Source organism: Petaurus breviceps, unplaced genomic scaffold (genome assembly GCF_028583685.1).
Source record: "Petaurus breviceps papuanus isolate PSGF00001 unplaced genomic scaffold, PetGlider_PUasm1.0 91041, whole genome shotgun sequence".
NCBI classification, from domain to species: Eukaryota; Metazoa; Chordata; class Mammalia; order Diprotodontia; family Petauridae; genus Petaurus; species Petaurus breviceps.
Genome location: NW_027187400.1, coordinates 23,903,106 through 23,923,411, shown reverse-complemented (window position 1 = coordinate 23,923,411; position 20,306 = coordinate 23,903,106). Strand labels below are relative to the sequence as shown.

The 20,306-nt window shown below is 53.1% G+C and overlaps 1 protein-coding gene across 2 annotated transcripts in view; it reads right to left on the bottom strand.

Moving 5' to 3' along the window:
- The window catches only part of CASZ1 (castor zinc finger 1), a 245,884-nt gene that overhangs the window by 18,082 nt on the left and 207,496 nt on the right, over positions 1-20,306 (bottom strand). For both annotated transcript variants that reach the window (XM_069078947.1, XM_069078946.1), the window contains 9 exons: positions 18,112-18,202; positions 16,048-16,212; positions 12,114-12,286; positions 10,166-11,004; positions 6,223-6,373; positions 5,639-5,702; positions 4,034-4,188; positions 2,277-2,399; positions 27-377 (listed from right to left, as the gene is read on the bottom strand). In XM_069078947.1, coding sequence (XP_068935048.1) covers positions 27-377; positions 2,277-2,399; positions 4,034-4,188; positions 5,639-5,702; positions 6,223-6,373; positions 10,166-11,004; positions 12,114-12,286; positions 16,048-16,212; positions 18,112-18,202 — 2,112 coding nt within the window. The remainder of the gene's footprint in view (positions 1-26; positions 378-2,276; positions 2,400-4,033; positions 4,189-5,638; positions 5,703-6,222; positions 6,374-10,165; positions 11,005-12,113; positions 12,287-16,047; positions 16,213-18,111; positions 18,203-20,306) is intronic.

The window sequence follows — 20,306 nt, the reverse complement described above, 5'->3', positions numbered from 1 at the left end:
CCTCCCCACTCATCCGAGGGACTCACTTCTCCTGGAACTGGAGGAATCCGGGTTTGACTTGGGGCTTGGCGTTTTCTAGAGAAGTCGTGGCCAAGGGCGAAGCAGCCATCCCCGGCACCGATGGAATCTGAGGCATCTGGGGGATGGTGGAAGCCAACTGCTTCCAGGCGAGGAGGGTCGGGGCAGAGGGCATGGTGGCCGAGCTGGCAACGGGCACCTCCAGGCCAGAAGCGGCTGCCACAGCTACCGAGGTGGTGACAGAAGGCGCCGGGGGCGAAGACGGGGCCAACGAAGGCTTGGTCTCAGAGGCTGTGTTTGGGAAGGGAGTTTCCGTGGTTCCCTTTACAATTCCTCCTGCCTCGGTTCGGAAGTGGAAACTACAAACGGAGAAGGGGCTGCTCAGGTGAGAAGGCTGGGGACTGGGGAGGGGTTGTAAAGCTAGCTCCCTGAATCATTAGACAGAGAAGGAAACTGAGGCACAGGGGCCAAGTCCTGCCCACAATCACACACTGAGGGGGTGGTGGGGCTGGACCCTTGGATGCTGACTCTACATCCAGGCCTTCCTGCTTTGCCACCAAGTGTGGGCCTGCAATGCCCCTAATCCCCCACTCAAACCTCCACCCCTTGGCTGTCTGGAGCCCTAGCTGAAGGAGACAGGAGGGGTCTGTCGGCTCTTCTCTCCCTGCCCCAGCTCAGGCAGGGAGCTCTCTGAGTTACTCAGCTCACGGCACTAAAGGGCCATGGGGTTTTTCTGAGATGGCCAGGTGAAGCCAGAGTCATCATCACATGGACAGAGTTTCATTCACTGTATCCTCACAACACTTCTGGAAACAGGAGTTCTTATCAGCCCCATTTTACAGATGTGGAAACTAAGGCTGAGAGAGAGGTGAAGGACACCTCAGATTCCAGAGCTAATTAAATGCAGGCCTCCCTGTGCTCTGGGCACTCTACCACCCAGCACAGCCCTGATCTTGGACTTGCTCCCGACCTGCCCTACGTCTAGGCTGGGGACTGGTCAGATTTTGCAGTGGGTGGCAGGGGTGGGGGATCCTGCACTGGGCCTTCTTCAGAAAGGCTCTTCCCTTGTCTTTGGGGGAGGAAGGATTCTGAAGCAGAAAGGCAGTGAGGACCAGCCTCCCAAAAGCCTCTTTGGGGTCACTATGTTCTGGGGTTCAACAGGCTGTGATGAATGAATGCTCACTGTGCAACAGATATTGATTGGATAAAAGGAGTTATGAATTTAAATGTGCCACTGGCAAACGGGGAAGCTGGACCCTCCCAAAGTCTGACATGATGGTTTGATTCAGGGCTTAAAAGCCAATGATGACATTTTTTAAAAGTAAAAAAAAAAAAGATCAATTAATACAATGACCAAGGGTGTCCCCACCAATGCACCTCTCTTTTACGCTGAAGTGGGAGACCAGGTGTGTGCAGCACTGAACACATTATCAGACTCAGCAGATGTGTAACTTAGTTTTCCTCAACAGCTTTTTACCCCCTTTTTCTTTTTTTGTTGTGTTACAAGGGATGGATGTTGGGGTAGAAAAAGCCAGAAAGGGGTAAATTCCAAAATGAATTAAAAATGTAAATTTAGTCACTTTTTTTATCAATATTATCAGTTTATCAATAATGTAAAAAATTATCTAATAAATTCAGGAAGCTGTTAAAATCGCACTGCTGGATTTTTTTTTAAACTTCAATAAATTTAGAAATGAATTTAATTTATCTTTAAGTTAAATATAATTAAAATATTATTTTCACGGTATTTAAGTCTGTGATTTGGGCAGGCCCCATCTGCTGCCCTGAAGATGGACCACCTTCTGACAGTGAGTTACTTGCAAAGTGTCAGGCTGCAGAAGGTTAACCTTTCCAGCTTGGCTTCCCGCTTTCCCCAACAATTAGCCTCTCCCTGATGTAGACACTGAGCCTCTTGGCTGAAGCCAGAGTTTGGGCACAGAGACATGGCTGGGCAGGTCTAGAGAAGGGCCTGTGGACAGAGGAAGTCCAGACAGGGCTTTGTAGAAACTACTAGCTGCAGCTAGCCTTGGAGGAAGGTGCCTGACTAGGACTCACTCATTCTCACGCAGATCAGAAAGGTGGGTGAATAGAGGACTATTAGTGGACTGCCTTTCACTGGGACACAAGGCATTCAACAGGACTTCTTTTCAATGGGTCGACCTGGGTGGTTATCTTCCTTTTATAAGGATTGGGGGGTGGGGGCGGGGAAACCGAGGACCCCACAGGACTTGAAGGTCACCAGAGCGCTCCACACTCACTTGGCATGTTTGATGGCCCCGTCCAGGGTGCTGAACAGGGCGCCACACTCTTCTACCACGCAGTGGAAGTGAACTTTGTGCAGGAAGTCACACTGGGCATCGCAGAAATCCTTGGTGCCGAACCTGGCCAGACAAGGAGACCTGAGGTTAGAGGCTGAAGCCTGAGGTCCTGGAAGGAAGCCTTGGCCAGGGCTGGCACACTGGGCCACTGGGGCCCGCCCTCCACCCTCCTCGAACTTCGAAGTGAGACTGTATTGGCGTAGACGCTCCCGATGGGCAGTCTCCCCAGCCAGTGCAGACACATAATCCTGGTGCACTGAAGGTAGCCAGCTGAGAGCAGCCAAAGGCTGGGCTCACCCCGGGTCTGCCTTCTCTGTCCTATCCTGTGATGCCTTGTTTGTTATCCTCACTTGGTACACGAGCTGCCTCTCATCTGCTCACATGTCGTCTCCAATGTAAGAGTCTCGAGGACAGGGACTATTACCCTTTGATATCTCTGATATCTTGTATGGTGCCTTGAACACAGTAGGTGCTTAATAAATGCTTGCTTCCTTGTTTATGAGTGAGAATATAGGTGGCTCAGTGCCCAGGGACCACTTTCCTTGGCCTACTCCCTGAAGCTTTCTAGCTAGATGGAACAGCGGATAGAGTGCTGGGCCTGGAGCCAGGAAGACCTGAGTTCAAATCCAGCCTCATACACTCACTCACTATGTAACCCTAGGCAAACCATTTCAGTTTCCTCAACTGTAATCTGGGGACAATGACAGCACCTGCCTCACCGGGTAGTTGTGAAGATTACATGAGACAATATTTGTGATATGTATGTATGTCGGTGCGTGTACATATGTATACACAATACACACGTAGGTGTAACTGATATATACACACATGTGTACACGTGTATGTGCAAACCCTCATATCAGTATGTATGCATGTGCACACGTTTATGTCTACAAAACACAATACATGTGTATATGCACATGCATCAACATGTGTGTATATGTGTATGTGATATGGGATACACACACACACACACACTCCTTTCCCTGTTTCCCCTATTCTTCCGGTGAAATACAGGCTCCCTGAAGGCAGGGTCAGTCTATTTCAGTGTTTAACACAAAGCTTGGCATACAGCAGGAGCTCTATAAGTGCTTGTTGTTGAACCAAACAGGCAGGGTTTCCCAGGCTAGTGATGATACGACTGGCAGAAGGAAGATAGGGTCTGGACCCAGGCACTGGGTGGGATGGTATCTGAGTTGCAACCTGGATACTTGTTCTCATTTCCTTCTCCATGCCCTGCCCCCCGCCCCCGCCCCCCAGGAACACTGCCTTCATCTGCTTTTCCAGTGGGGCCCCTGGCTCAATGCATAACAACAGCAGCAACAACAAACGGCATCAGTAGGATGCTTTAAGGTTTTACATATATTATCTCATTGGATCCTCACTACCATTCTGCAGAAGAAGTGCTTTACAGATGAGGAAACTGAGGAGGATTCAGAGGGGAGGTGACTTGTCCAAGGTCACACAGCTAGTAAGGGTTGGAGTCAGCATTTGAATTCAGGTCATCCTGACTCCAGGTCTAGCTCTCCATCCTCTGGGCCACATGGTCCCTGGCTACCCAAGATAAATAGACCGTAGGAAATGGAGCCAAGTGACTTTGACCTCCACCTGGGGTTCTCCGGGAAAAATGAGGGGCTACAAAGCTACTTTTCACTGCTTGGGCACAGTCTCTCTGTCCTCCTCCCCTCCCCCCATACCTGCGCAGGTATGCCTTCCAGGGCTCAGACAACTTCTCCTGAGCCAGGCTCTTCACAGCCTTTCCCGGGTATGGAGAGGACTCTCCAGTGGGGCCCCCTTCTGCCTCTGTCTTGATGCTTAGCAGGCTTCCGAGGCTGGGGTTTCCTTGGGACATCTGCAAAAGAGAAAGGGACAGGGTAGGAGGGAGGGGGACGGAGGATTCGAGGTTCCAGTACACAGAGGAACAAGGGGTGCTTTGGGGAGTCTCTCCTACCCCTAGTTCTTGTTTTGGGATGAGAACCAAGGGGGAGTGGGATCAGGGAGGGGAACACTGAACTCAACGCTGCGTGAGACATCACTCGGCCCTCCTCCTCCATCCATCGTGAATGGACAGGGCCTGCAGTGGCCTTCGGTGTTCAGCACCGGACCTATGGATATTCAAAAGCTCCATCAATGGTCCTTCCCCATCAGCCCCCATGCTGTTAGGAGGCATCACTCAAGTCCAGGCTGCGACTCCATCCCGTCTTTCTCCAGACTTGTCGGCTCCCGGGCTATTTTCCTGCCAGAAGGTTTTCAAAAGAAATGCAAGAGGAGAAGGAGGAGGGGGAGACTGGTGGAGGGGGAACCCCTACGAATTCCTTTCGAAACAAGAGAAGGCACACAAAAGATGAGTGAAGAGGGAGGGGAGGGAGCCTCGCGGGGGGGGGGGCGAAGACATGCTTGTAATGAGGAGGGAAGGAGGGAATGAGGAAAGGGGAGGCGGCGAGAAGGTTCGACCCACTCGGAGCAGGAGGCTCAGAGGGGGAATCCAGCGGAGGAAGCAGAGAGCGGTGGGAGCCTCTGGCCAAAGAAGGGAGAAGGCCAGAAGAAGCTCCACGGAGCCAGAACAGAGCAGAGCTCTCTCGACAATCCCCTGGCCTGGCCGGTGCTAGTGACAAGAGCGAGCTTCAGGGACACCAGAAGGACAAACCTCCAGCGCCCATCACGCCGCCAGATGACAACACGCAGCCCAGGCCCGGCAGCGTCTCCGCTCGCTAATGCAGTTGTGTACAGTAACCAAATTAATCTCGCCAGAGTCAAATTTATCATGTAAAAAGGGGGGGGGAAATATATTTGAGGTGATGTATAATTTAAAAAGACCCTGCATTATTTAAAATAAATATTCCAGAGTGTCCTACCCAGGAGGCATCCCAACACCATTACTCACACCCCGAAAAGTGGAAATTGATGCTTTGCGCCCACTTTGATCTCCAGTCTCCCCCCACTTATAAAACCTCACAAAACAACAAACAAAAACACATAAAATGAATAAATAACATTAATAACTGATAAAGAAAGAAGTTGGAAGACTAGGGAAAAGCTTTTGGAGCCCTCCATCTGAAGGGAAGGGGGGAAAAAAGGTGTCAGAGGCTGGGATATATTTCTTCAGCCAGTTCATTAAATTAATTTGTAAGCAGTGGCTTTGAAATTATACCCGATGAAAAATGGTCTCAAAATTTAAATGGTACAAACTCATCTTATTAGAGGCAAAACATTAAAAAACAAACACATCCCCCCACCCCTCCTCACCCAGCTTTAATTTCTCTGGGTGGGGGGATGGAAGGCGTGTGATGGATGGTCCTTACCTTATTCATAAGCGAGGATAAAAGAGATGAATTTGCTGCGACTCCGTGGCTATTTGATTCATTGCTGGAACACACAAACCAATGGGCTTCAGTGAAGATGTGTATGGGGACTGGGAACCCAGAGATTAATTCCCCTCTGGGCTCCCTCCCCAGTGCCTGATGCATCTGGCAGGGGAGGAAGGGATGACACTCCCTGACAGCCAAGGGCTTCCTGGAGAAGTCACAAGCAGCTTTGTCCGGGTCCCTCTTTTAGCTACTTGTAACACAACTACATTCCAGCTTGGCCCGACAAGTCCCAAGCCCAGGATTTTCCTTTGGGGCTCCCAGATGGTAGGAGTGAAGTATCATTAGAAGTCACTTAGTACTGGAGAGGACTTCAGAGACCACCTGGGCCAGGCCCCTGGCTTTATAGAAGAGCTAAGTCGTCCAAGGCACAAGGCCTTCAGCAGAGCCTCTGCTTGGTGTCTTGGGGGCGGTTTAGATGCCTGAATGTGAACTGGGAGGACAGGGGACATTGGTGGGCCCTCTGAGGAGGGGCCTTCCCAGCTCTGCACTGGCCTCAGACCCTGCTCCCTCAAGCTCACCTGTGCTCCTTCACACTGAGGTCCAGACTTCGATCCTGCAGGGTCTCCTGGGAGCTGGAGGAGGAGGAGGTCGAGGGGTTCTCCCCAGGGTCCTGCTTCACCTGGGGTGGGGGGAACCGTCCAGGGGGGATCTGCTGTTGCTGCCCATTCCCTGTGGCAGAGGAGACACGAAGGGTTAGAGGACCAGGGGAGGGGGGGAAAGTGTGTGTGTGTGTGTGTGTGTGTGTTAGAGAGAGGGGCAGTGTACCTACTGAATGGCAGCACCCTTCCCAAGAGGCCGAGCAAATAGCCAAAGGGCAAGAAGGAGGGGGCACTGGCAGGGAAGGAAGCCAGAGAGGGCTCCCCACCCCCTCTACTGCCATCTGCCCTGGAGGGAGGGATGGATGGATGGATGGATGGTAGGCCAGCCAGGAGGCCTGGCTGCTGGTCAGCGTTTCTGCCCCCCTGACGTGATTACTTGTGACTCTCACCCCAGCATGGCAATTCTTCAAGTGATAATTATTGTAAAATTATGTCAAAAGTTGTCTGGGCTCAGGGGGCCTCCTGGAGGAGAAGGGTGGGAGGCTGGCAAGGGGAGGGGGAAGCTAGGGCCTGGTGGGTGAGTGGGGGGGGCGGGGAGCCCACCCCACTTCATTTTCTCCACCAACTGTCACAAGGAATTTGCGGGGCCGTTGCTGAGCATTTATTAAAGTCTCTGTTAATGTTGAGTCAGAGCGGTACATCGAGACTGCTAGGCAAGCCCCCTTCCTCATCCCCAGCTCCCCGTTGCTGTGGTGACCGGGCTCCGCGGACCACTGAGCATGCCCAGGAGGAACATCTGCTGTGTCAGGGCTATCGAACCTGACAGCCAATCAGATTGGTTCAAACTGCGTGACCTCTCTCCCATCCGGCCGCTGGGCGAGGGGGGCATGAGGCTGTGGCCTGAGCCGAGGGGGAGGATGAGTGGCCCCCCAGGCTGATCTGGGGGCGCAGCGAGGGGCCAAAGGTGGGGGGCGCAAGATAACAAAGGAGGGAGAAGAAAAGAAGGGACGGAGAGAAAAGTTGCTGACAGAAACATGTCCACTGAGCTTCCTTCCACAATCCCCAAGTGACTAAAATATTAATTTACCCCGAGGCACTACAGCTGACGGGCTCACTGTTTCACAGACAGCTAGTGGCATTTTATTAAAAAATAAAGGAAAACGGTTCCCTCGGTGACCTTTCTATTTGGGTGAAAGGAGATTTTTTTTTTTTAACTAATGAAACTAAGTGTTAGAAAGTTTGGGTGCCTGGCTTAGGGGAGGGGGGGTAAGGAGTGTGGCAGCCCCAAAGGGCTGCAGTGGAGTGGTTCCACCCCACTCCTCTCTCCTAGGCATGGCTCCCCATGTAAGGGGAAGAGGAAGCTTCTGCCAGAGCCCGAGTAAGTGGAGACCCAGGACCACTGTAGAGCTGGCAGGGGCCTTGGAAGCCATCTAGACCAACCCTTTCAGTTGACAGGGATGGAAACTGAGGCTGAGACTTGTTTAAGGTCACACAGCTAGTTAAGTATCCAAAGAGGACCTGAGCCCAGATCTCCCCGACTCCAAGGCCAGGACGAGCTACCCACTGCCCCATGATGCCTTTTGGGTTCAGTTCCTGGCTTGTGGCCACTTTGTATGAGGGGAGTGGTCCATCCTCCCTATGGAAGCCTGAAGCCAGCAGAGGGTCTGAACTCAGATAATGAGAAGGACCCAGGCCTTACTCTACAAATGCCTTTGTCAGCTCCCTAAAGAGAGGCCGGACCAGGAAAACAGTAGGGAAGAGGGTTTTGAGTCCTCAAGGACGGGGGCTGTTTTTTATTTTCTTTTTGTAACCCCCTCCCATCCCTTGCTTAGAAGAGGGCCATGCACACAGTAGGTACGTAATAAAAACTTGCTGGCCTGGCTGGAACGAGGAGCCCAGCCGAGAAGGGATTGGCTCATGAATCTCAAGCCCTCCCTCACTCGGGGTCCTCAGTTATGGCCAGTGCCATGACCACAGGAGGCTGCAGTTTGAGGGGAGGGAAGGGTCTACCTTTCTGGAGGGCAGTGGTCACCTAGTTACCAAGACCGGCTCAGCAGGATCTCCTCTCCTCTCTGAATGGAAGGAAAGAGGGAAATGCAGAAGGAGAGAGGGGGAAGGAGAGGGAAAGAAGAGTCTGAGCAGAAAAGACAGGCCAAATCCATGGGGAAAATGGGAGAAAAAAATGAAATGTTAGAGGAAAAAGAGCTGGCCTTAGAGTCAAGAACACTTGGGTGCAAGTCCTGGCTTGGACACCTCCAAGCTGTGAGACCTTGGTCAAGTCACTGGCATTCTCAGTGACTCCCCAGAACAAGACTCCCCTCCCTGGCTGCCAATCTTATGAGAAAGTAAGCTCCCTGTGTGTGTACCTTGTAGGTACTTAAGAAAGGCTTACTCAGTCAGCATCCTGACAGCTCTCTTAGACTGAAGGAAGGAGTTTCCACACAGTAATGAAATCTCAGGTTTGGACCTCAAAAAATTCAGATGGAAAATGAGGTTCTGACCTCCTCTTGGATGCTTTTCCAGACCCTCTCCCTCCATCACACTGGGGTGACCCAAGGATACCCTTTGGAAGAGGGAAGGGAGGACATTTTGCCCCCATTCCTCTGTTTCTGACCTGTGTTCTTCTCTCAAATGCCAATGTCCCTGACTTTTTTTTTTTAATTGAACTCTTCAAACCTCAGTTTCTTCTGGTCCCAAGTATTGAGAAGCCCGATCTCTGATTACTAGTTTAAATTTATTCTGATAAGGAATGTAATTTCCCTGAGGGCAGGCTAGCTAAGATGGTTTGGTGTCTCCTCTGAACCCTGGAAAAACTGCAGGGAAGGAAGCCTTGGAGAATCAAGGCTCTTAGGGAAGGAGCCAAGTAAAGGTCCCAGGACCCCTCACCTGTCTGGGCCTTAGTTATCCACATCCTGCCTCTCTATGCCAGACCCCTGACCCCACCTTCCCCCTGCCAAAGTACTCAGAGTGCATCACAGAGTTGAATGGAGCCCAACACCTTCATTTTAAAGATAAGAAACAGGCCCAAGGGGTTGTCTCTTAGGGTAGTAAATGACAGGGGCTGGATTGGAACCCAGGGCTCTCTGACTCACAAGCCAGTGTCTTTTCCACTACCCCCCAGGCCCCGTTTAAGTGATCCAGTCCCAGGTTCCACGTGTAACAAGCTGGGTGGCAGGCATGAAAGCCTGTTGTCACTTGTGGGGGTTTCCCATGGGGTCTTGGGAAGGGTTAGGGCTTGGCCCAGGGCCCAGAATGAACACGGATCCTGGGAATGTTAGGAGGGAGGATGGTGGGAGGAAATGAAGGGGTGGGGTGAAGGGAATAGATTAGAACAATAACTCTGAGGGTGCAGGGGTGGGGACGGCATCACCGGGCTCTTCGTATGGCCAGAGCCAAGTCCAGGACGGGCACGGCTGCACACTTAATAGAAGCCCTTTGAGTGAATGAATGAATGAGATGGGACAGATACAGCAGATCAGAAAAGGGAACCAGAGAGAAGGCAGACTGAGTTCCTTGGAGAGTAGATGGGGGGGGGGTGGCTATATCAGGAAGGGTCAGTGATTCACAGACCCTCCCCCCCCCTTTCCCCCAAGACTACAATCCTTTTAAGTCCCTGGAGAATGATTCTTCAAGGCCCTTCCTGGGGATCCTGTTCTCTTAGCTCGGGCTCTAGAATCTGTAACCATTTATTAAGCACCTACTGTGTGCCAGGTGTTGTACTAAGCACCCCTCTGGAAGGGACCTGGCAGGCATCTGGCCCCACTCTCTCATCTTACAGATGAGGAAACTGAGGCCCGGGAAGATGGGACGTTGGAGAAGCTGCAGACCCTGGGACCCCAGAGCCAAGCGGGGATAACAGAGACATCCTTCTGCTCAGAAATGCCACCCTTGACCTCGCCGCGCCCCAGCTCCACCTACTCACCCGCTTCGAAGGCCGTGGAGGGCTTGAGGGCGGCGGCGGCCAGCCTGGCCATCATGGGGGAGATGAGGCCCTTGCTGGCCGAGATCCTCTCCATGATGGAGGCGGCGGGAGCCGGGGAGGCCGTGGAGGCGGCCGGGGCCGAGTCTCCGGGCCCGGAGCTGGCCGGGGTGGGGGTGTCGGGGGGCCCGGCCGCGCCGGCCCCGGAGGACAGGGCGCCCATTAGGTTGCCGGCGCCCACGGGCATGGGCGTGCTCACGCGGCCGGGCAGGATGGGGAAGAAGGGCCCGGCGGCCGGCATGCCGGAGTTGGAGAGCGCCAGGGCCAGCGGGATGTTGCCAGGCAGCGCCTGCGCCAGCAGGCCGGACATCTTGCTGTTGGGCGGCTTGGCCGCGGCGGCCGGAGGCTGGGCCTCGCCGGGCGCCGCCAGGGACGCGGCCGACTGCTGGCTGGTGGGCGACGCGCTCAGGCTCGAGTTCTTGCTGCTCATGGCCGAGAAGTCGATGAGGTCGTCGTTGCTGGACTCCTCGAGCTCCGCGTCCTTGGCGCCCAGCAGCGCGGCGGGCAGCCCCAGCACCCCCGCCGAGCGGATGTGGCGCCGCTCGTGCTTGCGCTTGTGCGAGGTCATCTGGCTGGTGGAGGTGAAGGTGAAGCCGCAGCCGGCGCGGATGCAGTGGAAGTGGTTGGTGGCCTTGCTGTACACGCAGCCCTCGTACTTGCACTCCTCGTACTTGTAGAACTTCTTGAAGCCGTCCTTGGCGTACGCGTCGTCCTTGATGTGGTAGCTCTTGTGTTTCTCGATGTCGCACTTGTTCTTGAACGTGAACGTGCACCCGGGGCGCCTGGGCAGGGGAGAGCGGCTGGTCAGGGAGGGTGGGGGTGGGGGGCGGCCCCTCAGCACCGCGGGCTCTGGGGGAGCCCGGGAGGCTTGGGGGCTGGGGACAGGGCGAGGCCCTGGGGGACGCTCTGGGGAGCCCCGGGAGGCTTGGGGGCTAGAGGAGCCCCAGGCCAGGCCTTAAGAGGGGGGGCCCTGGGGGGACCCTGGAGGCTTGGGGGCTAGAGGAGCCCCAGGCCAGGACCAAAGACAGGGCGAGGCCCTGGGGGACGCTCTGGGGAGCCCCGGGAGGCTTGGGGGCTAGAGGAGCCCCAGGCCAGGCCTTAAGAGGGGGGGCCTTGGGGGACCCTGGAGGCTTGGGGGCTAGAAGAGCCTCAGGCCAGGCCTTAAGGGGGGGCCCTGGGAGCCCCCGGAGGCTTGGGGGCTAGAGGAGCCTCAGGCCAGGCCTTAAGGGGGGGGCCCCGGGAGGCTTGGGGGCTAGAGGAGCCCCAGGCCAGGGCTTAAGGGGGGGGCCCTGGGAGCCCCCGGAGGCTTGGGGGCTAGAGGAGCCTCAGGCCAGGCCTTAAGGGGGGGGCCCCGGGAGGCTTGGGGGCTAGAGGAGCCCCAGGCCAGGCCTTAAGAGGGGGGAGGGCCCTGGGAGCCCCGGGAGGCTTGGGGGCTAGAGGAGCCCCAGGCCAGGCCTTAAGAGGGGGGGCCTTGGGGGACCCTGGAGGCTTGGGGGCTAGAAGAGCCTCAGGCCAGGCCTTAAGGGGGGGCCCTGGGAGCCCCCGGAGGCTTGGGGGCTAGAGAAACCTCAGGCCAGGCCTTAAGGGGGGGGGGGCCCTGGGAGGCCCGGGAGGCTTGGGGGCTAGAGGAGCCTCAGGCCAGGCCTTATGAGGGGGGAGGGCCCTGGAAGGTCCGGGAGGCTTGGGTGCTAGAGGAGCCTCAGGACAGGCCTTATGAGGGGGGAGGGCCCTGGGAGGCTTGGAGGAGCCCCAAACAAGCACCCAAGATGGGTCGAGGCTCTGGGGGACTCCCGGGAGCCAGCCTGATCCCTCCTCACTCCCTGGGTCCAGACTGATTATTCGTTCGTGTTGCCGGAGGCGCCCAGCATACCTCCACGCCCCTCCCTCTCACCTGCAATGGAAGTGAGTGGTTTTCTGTCCGTAAAACTGGCAGTCCACAGTGCCGCAGTCCTCCGTGGCCCGGAAGCGCTGGAAGCCATCGTTGATGAGCTGAGTGTTCTTCTTGTGGAAGTTCTCGTGGGTCATGACATCTGAAGTGCTTGTGTAGACCTTGTTGCAGCCCACCTGCCCCGGGAGGAAGAGGAGCAAGGGTCAGGAAGAGCAGGGGAGACCATGGGGACACAAGTGCAGGGCTTTGGTCAAGACACAGCAGACAGGAGGTCATCTTGGAGAGGGGAGTCCAGCAAAGGGGCGATGGGAAAGACTGCGCACAGAAGGTGGAGTTTGAGCTGGGTCTTGAAGGACACCAGGGAAGCCAGCAGGCAGAGGTGAGGAGGGAGGGCATTGTAGGCAAGGGGGACAGCCAGTGCAAAGGTGTGGAGTCCGGAGATGTGAGGGGACCAAGCAGACCAGTGCAGCTGGACTGTAGACTGTACTGAAGGGAGTTAAGCGTCAGAAGACTGCAAAGGTACAGATGAACAAACACAAAAAAATAAAGGAATGCTGGAGGTGGGAATTCTACTAATTGGGAGCCAAGGCCTACTGTATGAGGCAGCTGGGAGAGTGGCACTAAAAACTGAGGAAATTGGAAAAGGCCTTGAAGGAGATTGACAATAGTCAATCAATACTTTTAAGCACCTACTATGTGCTAAGGGCTGGAATTCCAAGGGGAGAAGGGGAAGCATTCTTGGCAAGGCAGAGTCTGTGCAAAGACCCAGAGATTGGAAAGTCGCAGACAGAGAAGGCCAGCGTGACCAGAATGTAGGGTACACGGAGGGAGAGGGAAATCATTCTGGAAAGGTAGGTGGAAGGCCAGTTGTGTCTAAAGGCTTTCAATGCTAAACAAGGGAGTCTGCATGTTATTCTAGATGCAATCTACTGACATTTCTAGAGCAGGTGGAGAGTGTGAACTGGGGAATGGGGAGACCAGGGCAAGGAAATCAGTCAGGATGGTCTCCCACCATGCTGTGAGGGGAGATGGAGACCCTGAAGTCATGTCTGTGGGCAGCAGGATGAGGCAGGGGGGATGGTTCACCATGACCCACCATCTCCTAGCTTCCTATGTGAGCTATTCTTATTAACGAGGGGCTCTATTGTTTCTAGGCTTGCAAGTACTATGGGTACCCTTTAAATCCAGACCCTTTAGGCAAAGTCCTAGTTGCCCTGCCCTAGTTACAGCCTCCAGCCTGGAGAGCATCCGGGTTCCCTGACCATCATTTTCTCTTAGGCTCAGAGAGGAAGAATCCTCCAGATTCCTGTTCCTGCTTCTGTAAGGCCCTGATCAGCCCATACTACCCTGGGACCAAGGAAAGGCTGGGGGCCCTGCAGCTTCCTGGGCATACAGATGGGAGGCTTGCTGCCTTCCTTCCCAGGGCCTGTTGGGGTGCTCTGCACTCTGGCTCCTCCTCCATTAGGCCATCAAAGTAAAACCCTATTCCAGTCAGAGGAACTTAGGATGGCAGGGCTCCATCTGGAAGGGAATCTGGAGGCCCACTGAGTTTGGCCCTCCTATTTTATAAAGGAGGAAACAGGTACAGAGAAGGAAGATGACCTGACCACTGTATAGAGTGCAACACCCCTTTGAACACTGGTTGGCCCATTAGGGGTCTCACAGAGCTGGAGCCGGGAGGGGCTTTTTTAATTCCCTCATTGGACAGATGGGGAAACTGAGGCCCAGAGAGGCTCATCCAAGGTCATGTGGCAAGTAAGTGCCAAAGGTGGGACTGCTCTCTGCATAGACTTAGGGGATTTGAGGAGTGAGTGTGTAGCCTCAGTGAATGACCCCATGCTCATGCCTCACCTGGGAAGAGTCCTCCTCTGCCCACTTGCCAGTGGGGTATCTTAGAACTGGGGTTCAGATTACAAGAAACCCACCTGTGGTTGATGGGAAGGGCCCTCAGGTGGTGGGCATGGGCTGAGCATACCCCCTGGTACTGCCGTGAGGAGGCCAGAGGCAGGCTGGTGGGAGGTACTGGCCTCCCCCAAGGCTCAGGGCCCTCCTCCCACCAGCCTGGGTAAGACGGGCAAACCTTGCCATATTGAGTCAAAAACTGGTGGAATTTGAAATCGCCCTCAAGGCTTGGGTCATGCCAATGTCTGCACCATCTCAGAGCCTGGACAGCCGAGCCCCCCTCTGCCTGCAGCCCAGGTTGACTCAAGCAGGCCATAACAACCCCCCTGACAAATACCCAGAAAAAGAAAAAAAAAAAAAGAACAAAGATTCTGCCGCTATTTGCAGGCAAAAGGAACTCTCTTTGGACCTGACACCTTGAAAAAGCCCAGACTCTGAAAGGCATTAAAACAAAGAATTAAACAAAAACTCCTCGGGAATTATTTGCAACGCTGCTCTTGGTGTTAAAGCCTGAAAAATGTCTGTCTATATAAACAGCTAACTGAATTTCATCCACACCAAGTAAGGGCATGGGGAAGGCCCCGCCCGGGCCTGGCCAAATGTTGCTGCCCAGGCAGGGTCTCCCTGGAGCACCCAGACTCTCGGCCCCACACCTGTCCAGGAACAGCTGGGTAGGGAGGCTTTGGCCCCGGGGGAGAAAGAAGATGGGAGCCAGCAGGGCCTTAGGCTGGCTGGAAGGTCCCTTCTGTCTATGGGCCTTAAGAGTCTGGTTGAGTCAGAATGGCCTCCGCAACTTACTAGCTGTGTGACCCTGGGCCATGTCACTGGGCCACTCCGAACCTCAGTTTCCCCATCTGTAAAAAATTGGGAGAAGTAATGGCATACAGTAACTACCTCTCAGGGATGATGGGAGGTTTTAAGGCTTTCTGCAAACTCTAGGTTTGCAGGGTGGTGGCAGCGACTCCTTCTGGCCCTGGAGGCACTGGGGGAATCAGATGTGTCCAGCAGCTAAAGTTTGGAGGCCATTAGCTTCGGCAGCAGCCCCTGGTGGGCAGGGAGATGCAGTCCTAAGGTTTAACAGGGGGGCACAGATGGCTGCAGACTGAGGAGTGGCCAGGCCAGGAAACAGGCAGGGGGATTCTGGGTGGGTCTGTCCACAGGCCACTCAGGGTTCAAGGCCCAAATCCTGACCTTGCCACTTACTAGCTGTGTGACCTTAGACAAGCCCTTTCCCTCTTAAGGCCTCGGTTTCCTCATCTGGAAACTGGGGGGTGGGGTTTCAGACTAGGTGACCTCTGAGGATTCTTCCAGCTCTCCCTCTACCATCTGTGTTCTGGAGGGCCCACCCTAGGGCCCCTGCTGTCCTGATGAGAAAAGGCCTCCCATGGTCCGTGATATCCAGGTTGGTCCCAGCTGGGCTTCCCTTTCCTACTCAGCTATTTACCCATGTGCCCTATGGCCCCTCCCGTCCTGCTGCCCTGCACCCTTTCCACCCCACACTCTTTCCAGCTCTGGAACTAAAATCCGATCAACACAGTCCTTGATCTTGGAGAGGCCGTGCTATCCTTCCAAAAGCTTAGTACTGTGCTTGGTGTCCAATACATGCCCTCTGTCCTTCTCTCTTTTTCCCCCCTTTCCTTCTTTCTCCTTCCTCCCTCTCTCTCTTCCTTTCTTCCTTCTTTCCCTCCCTCCCAGTTCTTTCCTCCATTCCTCCCTTCTTTCCTTCCTTCCTCCCTCCCTCCCTTTTCTTCCTTCCCCTCTCCCTGCCTCCTTCCTTCCACACAGGCCTAGGCCTACAGTCTGGTCAGGCAGTGTCTGCAGGAGCTGACTAGAGGCTGAGGGATGGGCCAGGTGGATGCATTCCGTATTATGAGGGCAGGTATCACATCTTATTTAAATGTCCTGCCTCCCTTTGCAGCGGGCCTTTCGGAAGAGCCGCAGTAGTCCTCGATGAGTCTGTACCAAGCACTGGGGACGCCCTGAAGCGCGCCTGCCCTCAGGGAGCTCACCTGCTCACCCCACAGCGCCCCCTTACCTGCATGCAGTGGTAGTGCGTGCTCTTGCCGTTGAGGTGGCAGCCATGGTAGTAGACGCTGCAGTCATCCAGGGGGCTGAAGCGCATAAAGCCGTGCTGCAGGGAGTTATCTCTCTTCTTGTGCATGTTGTAGTGACGGATCACGTCCTGCTTACTGGTGAATCTCTGCGGGAGAGAGGAGGCCAGGGGTGGGGGGGGGGTGAGCCCCAAGCTTCCCCAGGAGGCCCCCCCAGGGACTGAGACACAGACACCTCGGTTCAAATCCTGCCTAGTGGGGTGACCTTGGACAAGTAACTTCAACTCTCCAGGACTCAGTTTCCTCAGAGCACAGGAAACTCAAAGGCCTGAGATTCCTTCTAGCTCCAAAGCTAGGGTCCAAAGTCACGTCAGCTACGTCAGCCTCAGTTTCCTCACCTGCAACATGACGGCATCAGACCAAATGACCTGAAGTCTCTTCCTGTGAGCCCATGATGGGGCTGCTGGGCCGCTACACAGGCCTCAGGGCAGTTCGGTGCTTCCTCACCTTTAAGCTGTCTGAACACCAGCCAATGATGCTATTATTCTTACCTGGTTCTCATCTTTTTCAGTGGGTTTCAGACACAAATGATCCTGGGACAAGTCATTACTGCATCTCTATTCTTTTATACTTAATAACAGCGCATGTCTGTAGAATGCTTTAATCACAATAGCAGGCATTCCTATAGGACTTTATTTATTGCTTTTCAGAGGGGGGAAGGCAGGGCAATTGGGGTTAAGTGACTTGCCCAAAGTCACACAGCTAGTAAGTGTGTCAAGTGTCTGAGGTCAGATTTAAACTCGGGTCCTCCTAATCCCAGGGCCAGTACTCTATTCACTAGCTGCTCCTCTATAGCATTTTAATAAAAACAACAATACTAGTAATAGCTAGCAGTTATATAATGTTGGGTTGTTAAATCATTTCAGCTGTGTTCAACTTTTCATGACCCTCTTTAGGGTTTTCTTGGCAAAGATACTAAATCGGTTTGCCATTTCCTTCTCCAGCTCATTTTACAGATGAGGAAACTGAGGCAGACAGGGTGAAGTGACTTGCCTAAGGCCACACAGCTAGTAAGTGTCTGAAGCCTGCTTTAATAATAATAATGGCTAGTATTTATATAAAACTATAATAATAATATTGCTAGCTAGCATTTATATAATGCTGTAAGGTTTCCAACTTACTTATCTCATTTGAGCCTTATAACAACCCTATGAAATAGATGTCATTATTATCCTCATTTTACAGTTCAGAAAACTGAGTCAGACAGAGGTTAAATGACTTGCCCAGGGTCACACAGCTACAAATGGCTGAGGTCATATCTGAACTCAGGTCTTCCTGCCTTTAGGCCCAGCGCTCCGTTTTGGACTGTTATTACTCAGGTGGAGAAATTAACTCCTTTTTGCTGTTGGATGAAAGTATTTGTCTGTAAACTCATCCACTCCAGGTTTGCTGAAAACAGCTTCAGGACCATTCTCATTATTATTAGCAGTGATAGTATCTAGTGAAGGGTAGACTCCCCTTAGCCCCCAGGATTGTCCCAAGGGCACACCCAGTATTTATGACTCATCATTACTGAATCAATCCGCCAACAAGCATGCCAGGCGGCTGGGGATACAAGCTCTTATGGATGGTCTGCCCAAAGACACAAATCAGAATTGCCTGAGACTAGGGCTCCAATCTTGTGATCTGATTTAATCTGAACTGGGAAGGGGAAGCTAGGAAATGCTGACCTCTCACTGCTTCCTCCAGTGGCTCCCTATTGTCCCAGCTGGATACACAAGCTCATTGGAATGGGGTAAAAACAGAAGATGGGCCTCTCCCGCCACCACCTGGAATGCTGTGTCTTTGTCTTCTCTCTGCCACTAAATGGCAGATGCGTATAGGTGTGGGACCAGGCTCAAGCAGGCATAGGTTTGGGCTGGCAGGTTATTGGTATTCTCTGCAAAAGGCTGAGTTAATTTGTAGTCGTTCTGATCTCAAAGCCATGCTTGGTGTCTTGGGGGTTAAGGGGCTGCAGGGCCAGTGGCCAGATCCACTCTTCCTCTTACCTGATAGTTGCACTCGGGGTCCAGGCAGTGGTAGTGTTCTCGATACTGGTAAGCACAGTGTATGTGGCCGCAGTGCTGACTGCCGGAGAATCTGCGAGGGGAAAGAATTCGGCTCAATCCAACCCAACAAGCATTGATTAGACACCTACTGTGTACTTACGCTAGGCACTGAGGCACGAAAACAAGAAAACAGTGCTTTCCCTCAGGGAGTTTCCAGTCTACTCATAGCTACACAGGGAAATAATCAAGTTCATTTATTTATTTATTACTTGACTCATGATCATCAGTGTAGGGAACTCCCAGGTGAGGAAACTCCTTCTACCAATGCAGATCACAGCTTCTCTGTAACTTCTGGTCTGAGAACTCACTTAACTTAGGAATTAATGAGTTCCTGGAGATTATACAATTGATATGTGTTGCAGGCAATATTTGAACCCAGATCTTCCTGGTTCCCAAGGTCAGTTCTTTATTCACTAGACCTCACTGACTCTCTGATACAAAGCAGTTTCAAAGTGGGGAGGTCTTTCGGAGGAGGAGAGAGGAGCGTCACCAACTGACCCCACAGGGGTCAAAATGGTGGCAGGGTGGAAAGGAGAGATGGGGAGGAAGTGAAGTGTAAAGAGAGGGAGAGAATCTGGAGTTTCAGGATTACACGGATAGACAGAAGCCATCTAGTAGAAATTTTTTTTTTTGGAGGGGGGAAGGCAGGGCAATTGGAGTTAAGTGACTTGCCCAAGGTCACACAGCTAGTACATGTCAAGTATCTGAGGTTGGATTTGAACTCAGGTCCTCCTTACTTCAGGACTGGTGCTCTATTCACTGTGCCACCTGGCTTCCCTTAATTCTTTTATTTTGCAGGGGCAGAAATGGAGGCAAGGGTTGTTAAGTGATATGTCCAAGTCATACAGGTAGGATTTGAACTGAGGTCCCTTTGGGTGGGCAGATAGGTGGTACAGTGGATAGATAGCCCCACAGTCAGGAGGACCTGAGTTCAAATCCAGCCTCAAACAGTTACTAGCTGTGTGACCCTGGGAAAGTCACTTTGCCCTGTTTGCCTCAGTTTCTTCATCTATAAAATGAGCTGGAGAAGGAAATGGCAAACCACTCCAGTATCTTTGCTAAGAAAATACTAAATTTAATTCTAAAATTAATCTTTGCTAAGAAAACCCCAAAGGGGTTCAGGGGGAGTCAGAAGTGAGTCAAGAATAACAAGCTGTTGATTTTTCAGAGGTGGATTAGGAAGGGTCAGGGCAGGCGATTTCAGAATCTTGGGTAGCACCATGGATGTGTGACCCTAGACAAGTCACCTAAGTCACTGGTGGAAGGTGGGAAGGGCCCTAAGAGGTCATTAAGTCCAACCCCCTTATTGTACAGAGATCACAGGAAGGCCCTCCCTCACATTGCCTACCAAGGCCGGCCCCTCTGCAGCCAGGACCAGGGTTCAGAGGATCTTATTAGGATATCTTGTCCAACCTCTTCATTCTACAGAGAGGGAAACTGAGGCCACGAGGGGAAGCAACTCATCTGGGCAGTAGACTAAGTGGCAAAGTCAGCATTTGTACCCACATCCCTTGATCTCAAATCCCGGAGCTCTGTCTCCACAATGCCACTGCTGTTATTGGTCCTACTGCCTGAGACACACCCCTGGCCCCCCACCCCCAAGAATGCAGATGGCTCACGTTTGTAGAGCAGGGTTCAGTTTTAGAGGCAGGAACTCAGGAAAACCAGAGTTCCAATCGGACCCCCCAGAACGTCACAGCTGTGTGACTCTGGGCAAGTCATGTAACTCCTGTTTGCCTCTTTTTCTTTCAACTTCAAAACAGAAAGGATAATATTATCTACCTCCCAGGATCCCTGTGAGCATCAAATGAGATATTTGTAAAGTGCTCACTTTTTTATTTATTTTTGCTTTTTGGAGGGGGGAAGGTAGGGCAATTGGGGTTAAGTGACTTACCCAAGGTCACCCAGCTAGGTGTGTGTGTGTGTGTGTGTGTGTTAATTGTCTGAGGTCATATTTGAACTCGTGTCCTCCTGACTCCAGAGCTGGTGCTCTACTCACTGTACCACCTAGTCGCCCCGAGTGTTCACTTATTACAATAGCAGCTGACACATATGCCTGCCCTTCTTCTCTCTTTCTTCTCTCTCTCTCTCCCTTCCTCTCTCTCTCTCTCTCTCTCTCTCTCTCTCTCTCTCTC